The 17,912-nt window shown below is 36.3% G+C and overlaps 3 protein-coding genes across 3 annotated transcripts; all 3 read left to right on the forward strand.

Moving 5' to 3' along the window:
• The first annotated feature begins 2,151 nt into the window (after positions 1 to 2,151).
• LOC101890291 (lectin subunit alpha) lies at positions 2,152 to 2,938 on the forward strand. Its single transcript, XM_011296833.3, has 3 exons — positions 2,152 to 2,310; positions 2,513 to 2,624; positions 2,685 to 2,938. Exons 1-3 carry the CDS (start codon positions 2,179 to 2,181, stop codon positions 2,897 to 2,899), a joined length of 459 nt encoding a protein of 152 aa, XP_011295135.1. The 5' UTR covers positions 2,152 to 2,178; the 3' UTR covers positions 2,900 to 2,938.
• A 2,241-nt stretch (positions 2,939 to 5,179) lies between these two features.
• LOC105262272 (lectin subunit alpha-like) lies at positions 5,180 to 6,059 on the forward strand. The gene is made up of 3 exons (XM_011296834.3): positions 5,180 to 5,353; positions 5,432 to 5,543; positions 5,648 to 6,059. Exons 1-3 carry the CDS (start codon positions 5,225 to 5,227, stop codon positions 5,938 to 5,940), a joined length of 534 nt encoding a protein of 177 aa, XP_011295136.1. The 5' UTR covers positions 5,180 to 5,224; the 3' UTR covers positions 5,941 to 6,059.
• Positions 6,060 to 9,145: 3,086 nt separating this feature from the next.
• Positions 9,146 to 13,277, forward strand: LOC101890464 (serine protease snake-like). The gene is made up of 6 exons (XM_020039292.2): positions 9,146 to 9,149; positions 10,019 to 10,345; positions 10,485 to 10,561; positions 12,160 to 12,272; positions 12,333 to 12,500; positions 12,847 to 13,277. Exons 1-6 carry the CDS (start codon positions 9,146 to 9,148, stop codon positions 13,271 to 13,273), a joined length of 1,116 nt encoding a protein of 371 aa, XP_019894851.1. The 3' UTR covers positions 13,274 to 13,277.
• Positions 13,278 to 17,912: the final 4,635 nt, after the last annotated feature.

A 17,912-nucleotide genomic window follows, 5' to 3' on the forward strand; every position in this document is an offset into this window, starting at 1 on the left:
TGCTTAAAGGTCAAAATACTTTTTTGACTGGCTTAAGTCATTGGCTGGGAAAATAACAAAGGAGCTTTAGGTTAGTTCAATTTCAGCCCCATAATTTATAATTGTTAAACCTACGATCCTTTGTTAAGAAGACAGCCGATGACTTAAGCCAGTCAAAAGCCTTTTAGGTTCTCTCACCTTCAGTCAGCGGCTGACTTATTCGTAAGAGAACAAAGGAGCTTGCGGTGAACAAGTATAAATCATGGTCCAAAAATGAACTAAGTCAACCTAAAACCTTAAGTTTTTTTAGGAAGAAGTCAACCGAAGGCTTAAGCCAGTCAAAAAAAGCCCTTTATGTGGTTCTTCGCCTTACGCTTGAAAGTTGTGGCTGTGGATGCCAATGTTGACCTTAAAGAAAAAATGCTGTTACTGAACGTTCAGGTCCGACGAGACTTAAAATTGAAGGGTGATGTAAATGAATATAAGTGCGGTGTCTTACAAAATCAAGTTCGAATGGAGGAAAGAACGCATGCAGTATGTACTCAAGCAAACCACAACGTAAGGTCTTTGGGGTGAAAAAACTGAAACTAAAAGAAACTGCTTCCGGAGGATTTGCCTTATTGGTACTAGGCTCCTTTGAGTAGCTGAACTAGAGCGTGAAGTAACAAAATCAGGTCCTGAAGGCTTGAATGGACTACGGTAAAGCACTGAAGCATCAAAGTAGCAAATTAAGCAAAATGTCATATCACGTTGATACGGAACACAACGGAAGTCAAGGATAAATTTTAACACATCTTTGTTCTTTTAACACTCTGTTCTTCTAGGAAGAAGCTAGCCGATATCTTAAGCTAGTCGAAAAAGCTTTTTACGAGCAACGACTATAAAGCTTTAATGTCGCCTGAAGGTTGTGGCTGTGGATGCCAATGGTGAACTTAAAGAGATTATGCTGTAATTGAATATTCAGGTTCAACGAGGCTTAAAATACAACGATTCTGTAAATTGATATTAATGCTATGTCTTACAAAATTAAGTGCAAGAACTCAAGTCCGAATTGGGGAAAGTAAGTACTCAAGCAAATCACACCTTAAAGTCTTTGGGAGAGAAAATGCAACTACATTCGGAGGATTTGCCTTATTAGGAGAAGGCCCCTTAGAGTAGCTCAACAAGGGCGTGATAAGTTGGCTGCGAAAATAGTCAAAAATACCAGCAAATCTGAAAGAGTCGGAATAGAATACCGTCATTACTGAAGTTGAGGTACTGGGGAAGAAACAGAATCAAGTCCTGACGACTTATAAGGACTACGACCAAGCACTGAATAATTCGAGTTGTTGAGTTGAAGTTGGATAAATTTTCACCCTCTGTTCTTTCAGGAAGAAGTTAGCCGATGATTAGGCCAGTCAAAAAAAAACATTTATGTGTTCTCATCTTACAAACAACAACCATAAAGCTTGAACGTGAAGGTTATGGCTGTGGATGACGATGTTGACCTTAAAGAAATTATGCTGCTCTATAACAGGTTCAGGTTCAACGCGACTTAAAATTAAAGGATGATGTAAATGAATATAAATATCGTGTCTTAAAAAATCAAGGGCAAGAATTCAAGTCCGAACTGAGGAAAGAACAGCGTAGTCGTTGGAGGAGGAACTGAAACTACTTTCGGATTTGGTTTTTTTTCGGAGAAGACCCGTAGAGTAGCTGAACCAGAGCGTGATAAGTTGCCTGCAAAAAATCCACATTGCTAAAGTTGAAGTACTTGGGTAAGGAAAAGAATTGATTCTATATCCCAACGAAGCGATAGTGGATACAAAAATCGGAGATAAGAACCAATTTTCAATGCATTAAAATTTGGTAAAGGTAAATTACAGAAAATGCAGAGATGGATATGCTTATTTAAAATGAGTACCTTCTTAATTTTAATATCAAGTGGCTTTAATTATCTGCGTTGGGAGATACAAATTTATTTTTATTTGAGCCACTGTATCCGACTTTATTACAATATTTTTTATAGAACTATCTTGTGGCTTTATGGTCGTTACATCAGAGAATTTATGAGCTAATGTCTCGAGCTACGCAATTATATAAATGAGGTTAGAGGATTTGTCATTGTGGTTTCTTTAATTAATCATTCGAGTTCAAAGTTATTTAACAAGAATCGCAATAATTCTCAATATGTATAGATCTATTAGACATTCAGCAATCATGGCGCGTAGTATTCGTATCGTATTTTTGTTGCTTCTGCAAGTCCTACTGCCATTGACCCAGGCCTTTCAAAGAGAGTATCTCATTGATTTAAATGGAATAAATACGATTTACATTGACAGTGAACAAAAAGTAAGTTCCAGGAAGTAGATATGAAAATTCTATACCAAAAAAATATTCCTCAGATTATTAGGGATTCATCGTTTCCCTAGGAAAAAAATCTCCTCAGATATCTGGGGAGTGGCAGTGAGTTGAGGGAAAAAATTGATCAGTTCCTAAGATTTTTTTAAATTGAACAATTATCTGAATTCCATTTTGTATTTCATATTTCCAGTACAATTGGTTCCAAGCCGAAAGGGAGTGCATTCTCCGCAAGATGTCACTTATTTCGATAAACAGCGCCGAGAAGAATGCCATTTTGGATGGAATTTTAAAGAAAGAATTTCGTAAGTACAACGTATCTTGAGAAATTATAGTTCCATTTTTTTTTAATTTTTTTTCCTCAGAACTTTTTCCCTATCTCTGGATTGGCGGCAATGACTTGGGTAGTGAAAATGAATTCGTTTGGACCGCCAGTGCCAGGGGTTTCAATTTCACCAACTGGAGAGTTGGGGCACCAGACAATCTCTACAACAAGGAGCACTGTGTCCACATAACTCACAATAGGGATTGGAATGACATTGATTGTACCTATAAACTTGGATTTATATGTGAAAATTAAATAAATAAAGAAATGGAATGGAAACTTTTCCACATGAAACATTGGAACCTGAGGCGTGATTTTTTCTATAGAAAAAAATGCCTCAACGGACCTGAGGCGTCGCTTTTTTTCTATAGAAAAAAATGCCTCAACGGACCTGAGGCGTCGCTTTTTTTCTATAGAAAAAAATGCCTCAACGGACCTGAGGCGTCGCTTTTTTTCTATAAAAAAAAATGCCTCAACGGACCTGAGGCGTCGCTTTTTTTCTATAGAAAAAAATACCTCAACGGATCTGAGGCGTGGATTCTTTCTATAGAAAAAAATGCCTCAACGGACCTGAGGCGTGGAATTTTTTCTATAGAAAAAAATGCCTCAAAGGACCTGAGGCGTGGATTTTTTCCTATAGAAAAAATGCCTCAAAGGACCTGATGCGTGGAATTTTTTATATAGAAAAAATGCCTCAAAGGACCTGAGGCGTGGAATTTTTTCTATGGAAAAAAACTACCTCAATGGACCTGAGGAGTGATATTTTTTCTATGGAAAAAAATGCCTCAACGGACATGAGGCGTGGATTTTTTCTATAAAAAAAATTATTCAACGGACCTGAGGCGTGGATTTTTTTTTCTATAGAAAAAAATGCCTCAACGGACCTGAGGCGTGGAATTTTTTCTATAGAAAAAAATGCCTCAACGGACCTGAGGCGTGGAATTTTTTCTATAGAAAAAAATGCCTCAACGGACCTGAGGCGTGGAATTTTTTCTATAGAAAAAATCAGATCAGATATAGCATCAAATTTTAAAATAAGTTTAGATTTGTTCGACTTGATCACTTTTGGAACGAATTATGGCCTTCAAACGGCCAATGAAACCGTCACACGTTGGCCGAATGTTGCTCTGCGGTATTTTGAACCATTCCCGGCGAAGCACTTGCTTGACGTGATCGACACTTTGGAATTTTGTTAATGCCAACCTTGCTTTCTAAAATACTCCAGACACAATAGTCCAACGGATTGGTATACGGAGATTTTGGTGACCATTGTGCGCTGGAAATGAAACGAGAAACCTCATTTTGTAAACATTCTTGGGAGGCGCGTGCTGAGTGCGATGGTGCTGAGTCCTGTTGGAATGTCCAAGGTCTGCGGCCAAAATGTTTGCGTGCCCAAGGCTTTAATACACCCCCAGAATATTTTCGCGATAATATTCGACATTTATTCTGATGCCACGGTCGATTAATACGAGCGGCGAGCGACCCTCGGCTGTTATGGCGGCCCACACTATCACCATGGCCGGCGCTTGAATTCTGGTGGCCAACCGAAGGTGCACATTTCCGGCTGGAAAGTAAACACGATCATTTTGTTTGTTTAAAAACTGCTGGGCAACGAATGTTTTCTCATCGGAGCGGAGAAAACCAAATTCGACAGTTCACCGCTTTCGGCCAAGCGAAGCAACTCTTTAGCTCTTTTGAGTCAATTTTCTTTCTGTTGCGGCGTAAGTTCTTGCACTTTTTGGAATTTCAATGGCTTTACCCCGAGCTCATTTTTTAATATTTGCCGAATGGAATATTGCGATATGTTCAGTTCACGAGCCATTTTCCGGCCACTGCGACGCGGATTTTGATCAAGTAGCTTCTTTACTTTTCGAACCATTTCTGCTGATGTTGCTGTTTTCTTTCGTCCACTTCCTTGACGTCGGGCTACGCTACCAGAGTCACGGTAACCGGCGATGATACGAGACACAAAAAATTTATTCACATTTAAATGCTGGAGTGCTCTAACGGTAGCCACTTGTGGTTTTCCAGCCTAATATAAAGAAATCACACTATCCCGCTTGAATTCCATCGCGAATAACTTTTTTTCTGGAAAATTCTCACCAAAATGCTTTTGTTCGCTTGATTTTAATATATGTCGGACGAGAGGCTTATAAATGACAGCAGTCTGAAGTTGGTTGCAGTTTTTTCATCTCACCCTGTATATATGGCTGAGGGTATAAAAATCCTCCGTGGACCAGAGTATCGATTTCTCAGAACTTTGTTTGTAATTTTCCCTGGTGGATTTTTTTCCCCGAAACTTAATAATGCCTCGAATAATTCCAGTTTTGGAATTCTCAACGCATACCTCTATATACGTTTCTTTTTTTGATGCCACACACACTCATCTCATCTTCTTCTTAAAGCCAGTTCATTCATACGTACATATGTCACTCTGCATGTATTTATGTTATTTTTTGCCATTTTTGCGGGGATTTTTTTCCTATTCACTCGTTTCTTATCACAAACCAGAAACAAGGTTATAAAAAGATTTCAAATTTGAGAGAAATCAACTCATTTCGAATTCAGAAATCAAACAGAATGGTCAAGCATTTGTGGAGTGCGCTAAGTTTGATTTGCGTGGCGACGCTGATGGCGGAAGCTGCCATCAACGACAAGTGGCACAACTTGGGTGATTTTGGTACAATATTCGTCGAAGAAGAACAAAAGGTAGGCCGTTACTTCTATTCTCTAAAATCCAAATTAAGATTCCAAACTTAATTTCAATTCCATGATTTTGTCTCGTAGTACAATTGGTTTGAGGCCTGGGAGGAATGTGCCATGAGAAATATGACCCTAATAGACATTGATACGGCCGAAAAAAATACAATTGTTGACAAGGTTTTAAGGAATCCTTTTGGTAAGTACATTTATTAATAATCTAATATTAATAATATTTAAAATTATTTTTTTAATTATTTTTAATAAATTCTGTAAATTTTTTGTATTTTTGTGGTGATGTAGAAAAATGCCCCAATTTGTGGCTGGGTGGCAACGATCTCGGTTTGGAGGGCAAATTCGTGTGGTCTTCGACGGGCAAACGTTTTGAATTCTCCAATTGGTCAAAGGGCCAGCCGGACAACTACAAGAGCAACGAACACTGTGTCCACTACTATACCATAACCGATTTCGAATGGAACGATGCTCCATGTACCTCGAAAATGGGTTTTATTTGTGAAGAAAATCGTTTCCTGCGCGAGGCTCGCCGCGACTTGCAAATTAAGAAAAATTTCATTGATCAATTGTTTGCATTGTAGTTTTTTGGAAATTCCAAGCCATATATATGTAAGATAATTATTTTATAATAAATATAAGAAAATATTAAATACTTAGGAAGTGTCAAATGAAAATAATAAATTAATTTAAGAAAAATTAACGGCCGTCAGTATCACTGATTCCTCGGATTTGGGGGAATTTTTTTCTATAGAAAAATTCAAAAATCTTGAACCCTATGTGGGGGAGGTTCCAGTAGAAATGGTCCGATCTCTACCATCTTTATAACAGATCTTGTGTTGGAGGAAATATTGAGATGTACCAAGTCAGAATGTAATCGGATCATAATTTCGCGTTTTATGAGCTTCATGGACATTCAAAATGTTGACCCTTTGTGGGGGAGGTACAAGAAGTAATGAACCGATATATTCCATCTTCACACCAGACCTTGGGTTAATAAAACTATTGTGATGTGTATAATTTGAAGAGTATCGGATGCTTATTTCGGATTTTCTAATCCTTTTGATTATTCAAAATGTTGACCCTTTGTGTGGGAGGTACTAGATGGAATGGTCCGATCTTTACCATATTTATAACAGATCTTGTGTTGATGAAAATAATGAGATGTACCAAGTCTGAATGGCATCGGATGTTAATTTTATAATTGTTTTGTTTATTCAAAATGTTGACCCTTTGTGGGGGAGGTACTAGAAGGAGGGGACCCACATATCAAATTTTCACGCCAGACCTTGGGTTAATAAAAATATTGTGATGTGTGTACTTTCAAGAGTGTCGGATGCTTATATCGGATTTTATAATCGTTTTGGTTGCTCAAAACTTTGACCCTTTGTGTGGGAGGTACTAGAAGGTCGGACCATTCCTCTTTACCATCTTTATAACGGATCTTGTGTTGAGAGATATATTGAGATGTGCCAAGTCTGAATGAAATTGGATGTTAATTTCGCGTTTTATGAACTTCATGAATATTCAAAATTTTCACCCTTTGTGGGGGAGGTACCAGAATTAGTGGACTGATATATTCTATCTTCACAACAGACCTAACCCAAATATTGTGGTGTGTGTAATTTGAAGACAAGCGGACACTGACATCACATTTTATAAGAGTTGTAATTATTCAAAATTTTGACCCTTTGTGGGGGAGATACTTGATAAAGTTGACCGATATTGTCCATTTTCATACCTGACCTAGCACTGACGTAAATATTAGGATATTCAAAGTTGGAGGAAAATCGAAGTATCTTTCCTCTTTCTGTGCAGTAAACTATTTTCTTTGAAAATGTTGGCATTTCGTGGGAGAGGTACCGGAAGGAGTGGACCGATATTGCCCATCTACGAACCTGATTCAAGTTTGACAATAGTACTACGATGTATTAAGTTTGGACCAATTCAGATACTCCCTTCGAGAGTTATCGTGCGCACCAGCCAGACAGACGGACGGATGGACGGACATCGCTAGATCGACTCAAAATGTCATGAAACGGATTTGGTCCAAGGAACCTATGTTCTAAAACCGTTATTTCGCTTAGGCACGCCATATAGCTAACTATCACTTTTCAGATCCACTGAGGATTTTTTTTCTAAAGAAAAAAAACTCTCCTCACGTCCACTGAGGATTATTTGTCTGTAGAAAAAAATCATTGGACAGGTTCACTGAGAAATTTCTTTCTATAGAAAAAAAATGCCAAAGGTATTGAGACATTGGGCGCCACTTTGTATCGATTCTGGGTCACAATAGCCTCAACAACTTCTTTCTGGATTTATATTTTAAAGCTATCAACGAGGACTTTTTAAGACGATTTTTAAACGATTTTAAAGATGATTTTCAGAGGTATCAACGAGATATCAACGAGGATTTTAACAGACGATTTTCAGAGTATTTTTAAAGACAAATTTAGATGGTTTTTAGAGATGATTTTCAAAGCTGTCAGTGAGGATTTTTGAAGACGATTTTCAGATCAATTGACATGATCATATTCTAGTGAATCCTTACTCACAATTTGCCCTCCTCCTCCTCCATCTCGAGCTATAACAAAGCTATATCATTGTAAACTGCCTTGGCATTGTATTGCGGATATTTTATGAAACGCTTTATTCTGACATCCCCAACAGAGGTATCACTTAAATTTGAGCCACCAATGCGTACCAGGCTTCGAAATTCCCTGAAAGGAAATCGTTAATAAATTAACATGATACGGCAAATTCCATCCCATACCCTCCGATTTCGGCACAGTGTGCCGCAGTCAGCACAAATTTGGGTGAAATAACTGCTCCTCCACAGCGATACCATGGCTTGCTGTCAAAGTTGGATCTCCAGCCCAGGGCGGCCTACAAGAAAAAATGTGAAACAATTAAATATTTTCAAAAGCACCAAACAAGCCCTTCTATTGGCAAATGATTTAAAGCAGATCGGTTTATTAGAGAAGACTTAAAGAAGATCTTCCAAATACAAATACATAAATACAACTTGCAAAAAAAAAGAAGTAAAAAAGCTTTAAATTCGGCCGGGCCGAACTTTGAATACCTCCACGATTTAGAATGAATTTGGAAATTAAAAAAAAATCCGTTAAAAATTCTTTTAAAATCTTATAAATACCGAATGTACACGATCGATTAGGGACTATACGACAACGTGGACCTGCAACATTTTTCATAAGCAATATTCAAATGCGAAACTGGGAAAAATGGTCAATAATGTAGCTAAAATCATCAATGTACCGAATATAGGGAGATGCCGTTTTATGGAGTCGAAGTCGTAGACCTGCAGAGACAATTTTCTGTCATAGGCTGCAGTATCCATTACGAACTTCAAATACCAAATATGAAACAACTCCAGTAAATAATGTCGCTTAAATCAAAATACCGAATATTGAGAGGTACCAATGTATGGGGGCTATACGAGGACGTGGGCCTGCACAGACAATTTTCTGTCATATGCTGCAATATCCAATGCGAACTTCGAATTCCAAATTTGAAACGATCCCGGTGAATAATGCCGCTAAAATCATCAAAATACCGAATATCGGGAGGTACCGTTATATGGGGGCTACACCATAACGTGGACCTACATGGCCCATTTTCAATACCAAAAGTCCTGCAGACATAATATATAGTTGAGTAAAATTTTATCAACCTTCCTCTTTTCTTTCGGAAGCTAGGGTGATTCACACAGACGGACGGACATCGCTAAATCGACTTACTATGGTGGAGGGTATACAAAGAGGGAGACGAATGGGTAAGACTACATCGAAAAGTCTCCACATTTTGATGTAAATGTACATGGCTGTACCTTCCGATAATCGCTTGTTTGATAATTTGTATTACATTTTTCACCGGAATTATATCAAATTTGGTATTTAGAGTTCGTATTGATAACTACCACCACTGCCAGAAAATTGCCTATATAGGGGTATGTCTTCTTATAACCCCCATATAGTGATATAACCCACCAATATTCGATAATTTGATGATTTTAGCTCTACACTTTTTATCGGAATTATTTCAAATTTGGAATTTGGAGTTCGTATTGTATACTACCTCCATTGACAGAAAATTGCCTGTGCATATCCACGTCTTCGCATAGATCCAATATAACGGTAGTTCTCTATATTCGATACTTTTACCTACATTTTCAACGGAATTATCTAAAACTTGGTATTTGGAGTTCGTAACAGGCATTGCTGGCAGATAATCGGTTATATTGCTCCACGAACTTGCTCCACATTTCCGTAATTAATTTTTGGTGTTGCACAGTGTTATTAATTGTGTTATTGAAGTGGTTGCAACCAGACTCTACCTTCAAATTCAAAGGGCGGAATAAAATCCCCGCAAAAGTTGTTCTTAGTTCATTATTGTTTTTCTGCGAGTCTCGTCCGCAGTTCGATTCAAACCGCGTCTTGAACAACAACGCCTAATTAAATTGACGGAATATTTGTCGTTATTGTCTTCCATCCCCTAACCAGGTTTATTCTACGAATATTCATTATGCAAATGAGGTGGCAGGTATTTTACATTTTCGCTATTGTTTCGCTTAGAAAAAATTGTAAGTTTAGTAAATTCCAAGAAAAAAAATCGTTAAATAAAAAATACATTCCACAATCATAGATGTCACAACAGTCAGGCATCCAACGCCTTCCGACTTTATTTATCCCCATGAAAATTGGGAGGATTGTTTTGTGGACGCCGCATCTCGAGTGGCGGGACAGTGTAAAAATCTTAACGAATGTCCTGCGGTTTTGAGGAAATGGCAAGAGGAGAATGTCTATCCTAAAACATGTTATTTTATGCAAACAGAACAATTCGTTTGTTGTCCGAAGGCAAAGCAGGTAACCCATGACCCCATAAGGGAAACAACAACACTACGATCGCTTGGCAGTACCACAACTGAAACATGGTCACAAAAACTACAGAAGATACAACGTAGGAAATTGGGTAAGAAAAATTAATTTGTTTTACAACCGAATGAGGGACTTGGGGCCTTAAGTCCTCGATCTTCCTCTGTTGATCAGTATTTTCGGCACATCATCCCCTTATAACAATCCTAATCTCATTTTTTGGAATTCTATTGCAGAATGTGATATAGAGCTCAAATTTCGTTCACTTGTTGTCTATGGTACCCCAACGCAGCGGGATGAATTTCCCTTTATGGTAAGGCTGGAGAGTTCATTACTATCTATACCAAGCCCATTGGTTGGTGGAGACTTTTCGATGTAGTCTTACCCATTCGACTCCCTCTTTTTTTACCCTCCACCATAGTATGGAGGGTATATTAGGTTTGTCTTTCCAAGTTACAAACTCCTCGAAATATACATTTTAGACACCACAAGCTACATATATTCTTGATCTGCATAAAATTCAATGTCGATTTAGCGATGTCCGTCCGCCAGTCCGTCTGTGGGAATCACTCTAGCTTCCGAACGAAATAAAGTAGGTTGATAACATTTTACTTAAATATATATTATGTCTGCAGGAATTTTGGTATTGAAAATGGGCCATGTAGGTTCACGTTTTGGTATTGTCCTCACATAACGGTACCTCCCGATATTCGGTATTTTGATGATTTTAGCGGCATTATTTACCGGAATTGTTTCAAATTTGGTGGTTGAAGTCCGTAATAGATGCTACAACCTATGACAGAAAATTGTCTGTGCAGGTCCACGTCTTCGTATAGCCCTCATACAACGGTACCTCCCGATATTCGGTATTTTGATCATTTTAGCGACATTTTTCACCGGAATTGTTTCAAATTTGGTATTTGATGTTCGTAATGGCAGCTACAGCCTATGACAGAAAATTGTCTGTGAAGGTCCACGTCTTCGTATAGCCCCCATATAACCATACCTCCCGATATTCGGTATTTTGATGTTTTTATCGACATTATTCACCGGAATTGTTTCAAATTTGGCATTTGAAGTTCGTAATGAATATTGCAGCCTATGACAGAAAATTGTATGTGCAGGTCCAAGTCTTCGTATAGCCCCATGTAACGGTACCTCCCGATATTCGGTATTTTTGTGATTTTATCGACACTATTCACCGGAATTGTTTCCAATTTGGTATTTGATGTTCGTAATGGCTGCTACAGCCTATGACAGAAAATTGTCTTTGCAGGTCCTCGTCTTCGTATAGGTCCCATATAACCATACCTCCCGGTATTCGGTATTTTGATAATTTTAGCGACATTTTTCACCGGAATTGTTTCAAATTTGGTATTTGAAGTTCGTAATGAATATTGCAGCCTATGACAGAAAATTGTCTGTGCAGGTCCACGTCTTCGTATAGCCCCCATAGAACGGTACCTCCCCATATTCGGTATTTTGATAATTTAAGCTACATTATTCACCGATTTTTTTCAGGTTTCGCATTTGAACATTGCTTATGCAGGTCCACGTCGTCGTATAGTTCCAAATATAACGGCTACATTCGGATTTTAACAGAATTTTTAACGGATTTCTGTTTTTTTTTTTTTTTTTTTTTTGAAAATTGCAAAATTCGATCCAAATGTTGGAGGGTATTCGAAATTCGGCCCGGCCGAACTTAATTTTTTTTGACGAGTTGTAGAAGGTCTGGAGTCTTCTGTAGATAGATATCTATTTTTGGAAGACATTTTTGAGGTCTAATCTAAATAACCGATCTGCTTTAGGTCATCTGCCAATAGAAGGGCTTCTTTAGTGCTTTTGAAGATAGAAGACCTTTGGGTCTTCTGTAAAGCTCTGTAATTGTTTAAAATCTTTATTTACTCCCAGGCCACCCTGGGCTGGACCTCAAACTTCGACAACAAGCCATGGTATCGCTGTGGAGGAGCAGTTATTTCACCAAAATTTGTTCTAACTGCGGCACACTGTGCCGAAATCGGAGGGTATGAAATCGAATTTCCCTGTCAAGCTAATTTATTAAACAATAATCAATTTTCTTTTAGGGAATTTCCAAGCCTGGTACGCATTGGTGGTTCAAATTTAAGTGATAGCTCTGTTCGGGATGTCAGAATAAAGCGCTTCATAAAACATCCCCAATACAATGCGCAGACAGTTTACAATGATATAGCTTTGATAGAGCTCGAGATGGAGGTGAAGGAGCAGGGCAAATTGTGAGTAAGGATCCAAAAGGTTAGGATCAGGGTTATTGAAAATCGTTTCTAAAAACCCTCTAAACTTGACTTTGAAAATCCTCTGAAAATCATATTTTAATATCCTCGATGATACCTCAAAAATCCTCTTTAAAATTGTTCGTTGATAGCTATGAAAATCATATTTAAAAATCGTCTAAATCTTCTCTAAAAATTCTCTAAGATTTTTTTTTAAAAACCTCGTTGATAGCTTTGAAATATTAGTCCATAAAAGCCATACAAAGTGGCGCCCAATGTTTCAGTACCTTTGGCACAAAATTAATGACTTCTTTGTCATGTTTCTCTCTCTCTCTCTCTCTCGTTTTAGCATTGAAACTCCCTGCTTGTGGTCCCAGGAGAATTTGACTACAGATAATGTCACAGTTGTGGGTTATGGTCATACGCAGTTCGGAGGCATTGCTTCCAACCGGCTGCTAAAGGCGAATCTCAAAGTTGTACCATACAATGTTTGTCAGCAGTATTATGGCCAAAATGGCGACGACACACCGTCCGGAATACGCTCTGCAATGCATCTATGTGCTGGAGATCCGGAAGGGTTACGCGACACCTGTCAGGGTGATTCAGGTGGTCCACTGATAATGGAAGATGTTCGAGAGGGTTTTAGAAGTCAATATATTGTTGGAATTACGTCCTTCGGCCTGGGATGTGCCGGTGAACCGCCATCGATTTATACCCGAGTCTCATCATATTTGAAATGGATCGAGGATATTGTATATACATTGGAAGTTACATAGATGTGGCGGCAAATAAATGTGTATAAATAATTATAAAATAGAACTAACCGTAACATCGAGATTTTTTTTCTGTATGTCTTCCTCTGTGTAAATCGCTCTAGCTTCTGAACGAAATAAATTAGGTTGATGAAATTTTGTTGAGATGCATTTGAGGTACGTAGAATTTTTGGTACGGAACATTGAGATGATAATGGAAATATTGAGTTGTTGCAAGTCTGAATGTAATCGAATGATAATTTCGCGTTTTATGAGCTTCATGGATATTCAAAATTTTGAACCTTTGTGGGGGGGAGGTACCAGAAGGAATGGGCCGACATAGCCCTTCTTCACAGCAGTATTAGTAGGTTGTTATAGTATGAAGTGAACCGGGTGCCTATTTTGGATTTTATGATCGTTTTGGTTATTCAAAACTTTTACCCTTTGTGGGGAGGTACCAGAAGGAATGGTCCGATGTCTACCATTTTTATAACAGATCTTGTGTTTATGGAAATATTGAGATGTACCTTATGGAATCGGATGTTAATTTCGTGTTCTATGAGCTTCATGGATATCCTAAATTTTGAACCCTTTGTGGGGGAGTTGCCAGAAGGAGTGGACCTACATATTCCATCTTCATACCACACCGTGGGTTATTAAAAACATTGTAAGATGTGTAATTTGAAGACAATCGGACTTTTACATCACATTTTATAAGAGCTATAATTATTCAAATTTTTGACCCTTTGTGTGGGAGGTACTAGATGGAGTGGACCGATATTGTCCACTGTCGCACCTGACATAGCACTAATGAAAATATTAGAATTTGAAAAGTTGGAGCAAAATCGAATGGAGCAATTATCTAATTATGTGCAGTAAATTAAAAAAAAATACATTTTGTGATGGAGGTACTAGAAGAGTGGTCCGATATTGCCCACCTCTAAACTCGATTTATCTTGGACAATCATATTACGATGTACCAAGTTTGGATCAATTGGGATACTCCCATCTATAGTTATAGTGCGCACCAGCCAGACAGTCAGACGGACGACGGACATCGCTAGATCGACTCCGAATGTCCTGAAAGGTCTAAAGACACCTAGGGTCTAAAACCGTTATTTCGACGAGGCACGTTTTGGCCATATCAAATGATATAAATCGCCTCTAGCCATATGGCTGAGGGTATAAATTTTAACGTAGACAGTTTTATAAATCCTCTGCAAATCGTCCATAAAAAATTGTCTAAAAATTATCTTTAAAATCTTCTGAAAATTTACTATAAAAATTCTCTGATTTTTTTCTGTAAAAATTTACATTGAATCGTCCATAAAAAAATTCTTTAGAAATCGACTTGAAAAATCCTCTAAAACTTGTATTTAAAATCCTCTAAAAATCTTCTGAAAAACGCCTTTAAAAATCCTCTGAAAATGGGCTTAAAATCCACAGAGATTCGGCTTCAAAAATCCTCTGAAAATCATCGAAGAAATCCTTGGAAAATCGACTTGAAATTTCATCTTTAAAAAACCGGTTAAAGTTGTATTCAAAATCCATTTTAGATAACCGTCTCAAAAATCCTCTAAAGAAGTTTTTTTAAAAATTTTCTAAAAAGCGCATTTAAAAATCCTATAAAAATAGCCTTTTACATCCTAAAAAAATCATTCCAAAAAATTCATGTTAATCGATCTGAAAATCTTTTTTAATATTCCTCTGAAAATCGTCTTTAAGAATCCTCGTTGAAAGCTTTGAAAATTTTCGTAAAAGTCCCCTGAAAATTGTTTTTAAAAAATTTCGTTAATGGCTCTTAAAATCTTAGTTAAATGTCCTCTAAAATCGTCTTAAAAATCATTTTAAAATTGCCTTTAAAAATCCTCCAAAAATCTCCTTATAAATCCACATTGATAGCACTTAAAATCTTCTAAAAATCCTATGAAAATCGTTTTTAAAAATCCTCGTTGATGGCTCAGAAAATCGAATTTAAAAATCCTCTAAAAATCGTCTTTGAAAAGCCTCTAAAATCGTCTTTAAAAATGTTTGTTTGTAGTTCTGACATCGCCATTAAAAATCTCTAAAATCCTCTTTTAAAATCCTAAAAATCGTCTTTAAAACCCTATTTTATATCTCTAAAAAACTTCTTTAAACATTTCCTAAAAATCGTCTTTAAACATCAAACTTGAAAGATCTGAAAACCGTATTTCAAAATCCTCTAAAAAGCGCCTTTAAGAATCCTCTGAATATCGTTTCTGAAATCCTCGTTGATAGCTCTTAAGACCGTCTTTAAAATTTGTCTAAAAATTGTCTTTAAAATTTATCTAAAAATAATCTTTAAAAATCCTCATAAAAAATGTTTTTATAAATTCAAGTTGAGAGTTTTGAAAGTCGTATTTAAATCCTCTAAAATCTTCTTTAAATATTCCCTGAAAATCGTCTTTAAAAATACTCGTTGATAGCTCCAAAAATCGCCTTTAAAAATCCTCTGAAAATCGTCTTTAAAAATCCTCGAAAATAGTTTTTAAGAATCCTCTAAAAATCGTATTTTAAGACCATCCAAAACCGTCTTCAAAAATCTTCGTTTATGGCTCTAAAATCGTCTTTAAAAATTCTCTAAAGTGGTCTTTGAAAGTTCTCTGAAATTCTCTTTAAAAGCCCCCTGAAAATCGCTTTTGAAAATTCCTTATTATTCCAAGTTGATATCTCCGAAAATAGTCTTTTATAATTCTCTAAAATCATCTTTTAAAATCCTCTAAAACGTTTTAAGGAATCCTCGTTATGTGCTCGGAAAATCGTCTTCAAAATCCTTTGAAAATCATCTTTGAAATCCTCAAAAATCGGCTTCTGAAAAAATCTTCATTCATAGCTTTTGAAAGTCGTCTTCAAAAATTCTCTAAAATCGTCTGAAAATTGTTTTTGAAATCCACGTGGATATCTCTAAATACCGTATTTAAAAGTCTTATGAAAATCCTGCAAAAATGGTCTAAAAGAAATCCTCTAAAAAGGTTCTTAAAATTGCTCTAAAAGTCGTCCTTAAAATCCTTTGAAAATCATCTTTAAAATCCTCTAAAATCGGTTTCAAAAAAAAAAGCATATTTAAAAATCCTCCAAAATCATTTCCAAAAATTCTCATCGATAGCTCATAAAATCGTCTTTAAGAATCCTCGCCGATAGCTCGAAAAATCTTTTTTAAAAATCCTAGAAAACTCATCTTTAAAATTCCTCAAAAAATTGTCTTTAAAAATCCAAGTTGATAGCTCTGAAAGTCGTATTTAAAAATCCTCTAAAAAGTGTTTTTAAAAATCCTCTAAAAAGCGTCTTTAAAAATCCTCTGAAATCGTCCTTAAAAATCCTCGCCTATAGTTCAGAAAATAGTTTTTATGAATCCCCTGAAAATCGCTTTAAAAAATCCACATTGATCGTCTTTAAAATATTCTAATAAAAATCCTTTAAAGAAATCGTCTTTAAAAATTCTCTAAAAATAAATTTTAAAAATTCTCTTAAAAACCTCTCTGAAAATCGCATTTAAAAGTGCTCTCAAATCATCTTTAAAAATCCAGGTTGATTGCTCCGAAAATCGTCTTTAAAGGCTGTCTAAAATCGTCTTTGAAAATCGTTTTTAAGAATCCTGCTTGACAGCTCTTTAAAAAATCTTAGGAAAATCTCTTTAAAAACCCTGTGAATAGCTTTGAAAATCAATTTTAAAAATCTGCTAAAAATCTTCATTAACATCTACGTTGACAGTTAAATCGTCTTAAATCCTCTAAAAATCTTGCGAAAATCGTTTGAAAAATACTTTAAAATCGTCTTTAAAATCCTTTGAAAATTATCTTTGAAATCTTCTAAAAAATTGGCTTTAAAAATTCTCTAAAAAAATCGTTTATAGCTCTGAGAATCGTCTTTAAACATTCTCTGGAAATCGTCTTTAAAAATTCTCTGAAAATTGTATTCGAAAAGTACTTCGATAAAAATCGAAGATGATACCTTTGAAAATCGTTTTTAAAATTCACGTTGATAGCTCTTAAAATCGGCTTTATAAATCTTGCGAAAATCGTTTTAAAAAATTCTCGAAAAATCCTCTAAAATCGTCTTTAAAAATGTTCGTTTAAAGTTCTAAAAATCTTCTTTAAAAACTCTCTAAAATAGTCCTTAAAAATACTCTAAAAATGTGTTTTAAAATCTCTAAGAATCGTCTTTAAAAATTCCCGATTTTAGCTCTGAAAATCATACTTAAACTCCACGTTGGCAGTTCAAATAATCCCCTTGATTTTTTTCTTAAAAATCTGTACATCTGCAGATTGCTTTGTGTGAAGATCAGTTGGATCAAACCTGTTACAATCTTAGCACGTGTTGATGCACAACGCAAAATATTTTATCTTTGTCATTTCTCAAAATGCCTAAGTATTATTTATTACCTGTCTGGTCATCATCAAATGATTCATTCATCCATACCCGCCCTCTTTTCCTCCTATCCAAAAAAAAACTCGGATACCGAGAATCCCTCCAATTCCATGACAATTTCACTCCTCAGGCCGTGCTAACTTGTTTCGTTGCTCCTCTGACACACATGATCGCAATCCATTGCTACTCTGCTTTTTTTGTTGTTATTTATTTCTCATCATCTCCTCATCTTCTTCTTTTTGTTATTATTGTCATATGGCAGAAAAAAAATCCA

The sequence above is a fragment of the Musca domestica genome, unplaced genomic scaffold (assembly GCF_030504385.1).
Source record: "Musca domestica strain aabys unplaced genomic scaffold, Musca_domestica.polishedcontigs.V.1.1 2, whole genome shotgun sequence".
Classification (NCBI taxonomy): Eukaryota; Metazoa; Arthropoda; class Insecta; order Diptera; family Muscidae; genus Musca; species Musca domestica.

What these genes read in the sequence shown, in the direction of transcription:
- LOC105262272 (XM_011296834.3), top strand. Translation starts at nt 5,225, where the DNA reads ATGGTCAAGCATTTGTGGAGTGCGCTAAGTTTGATTTGCGTGGCGACG. An exon ending in TCGTCGAAGAAGAACAAAAG is followed by an intron (nt 5,354 to 5,431) that starts GTAGGCCGTTAC and finishes TTTGTCTCGTAG; the next exon opens with TACAATTGGTTTGAGGCCTG. An exon ending in GGTTTTAAGGAATCCTTTTG is followed by an intron (nt 5,544 to 5,647) that starts GTAAGTACATTT and finishes GTGGTGATGTAG; the next exon opens with AAAAATGCCCCAATTTGTGG.
- LOC101890464 (XM_020039292.2), top strand. An exon ending in GATACAACGTAGGAAATTGG is followed by an intron (nt 10,346 to 10,484) that starts GTAAGAAAAATT and finishes ATTCTATTGCAG; the next exon opens with AATGTGATATAGAGCTCAAA. An exon ending in GTGAAGGAGCAGGGCAAATT is followed by an intron (nt 12,501 to 12,846) that starts GTGAGTAAGGAT and finishes CTCTCGTTTTAG; the next exon opens with CATTGAAACTCCCTGCTTGT.
- LOC101890291 (XM_011296833.3), top strand. Translation starts at nt 2,179, where the DNA reads ATGGCGCGTAGTATTCGTATCGTATTTTTGTTGCTTCTGCAAGTCCTA. An exon ending in ACATTGACAGTGAACAAAAA is followed by an intron (nt 2,311 to 2,512) that starts GTAAGTTCCAGG and finishes TCATATTTCCAG; the next exon opens with TACAATTGGTTCCAAGCCGA. An exon ending in AATTTTAAAGAAAGAATTTC is followed by an intron (nt 2,625 to 2,684) that starts GTAAGTACAACG and finishes TTTTTTCCTCAG; the next exon opens with AACTTTTTCCCTATCTCTGG.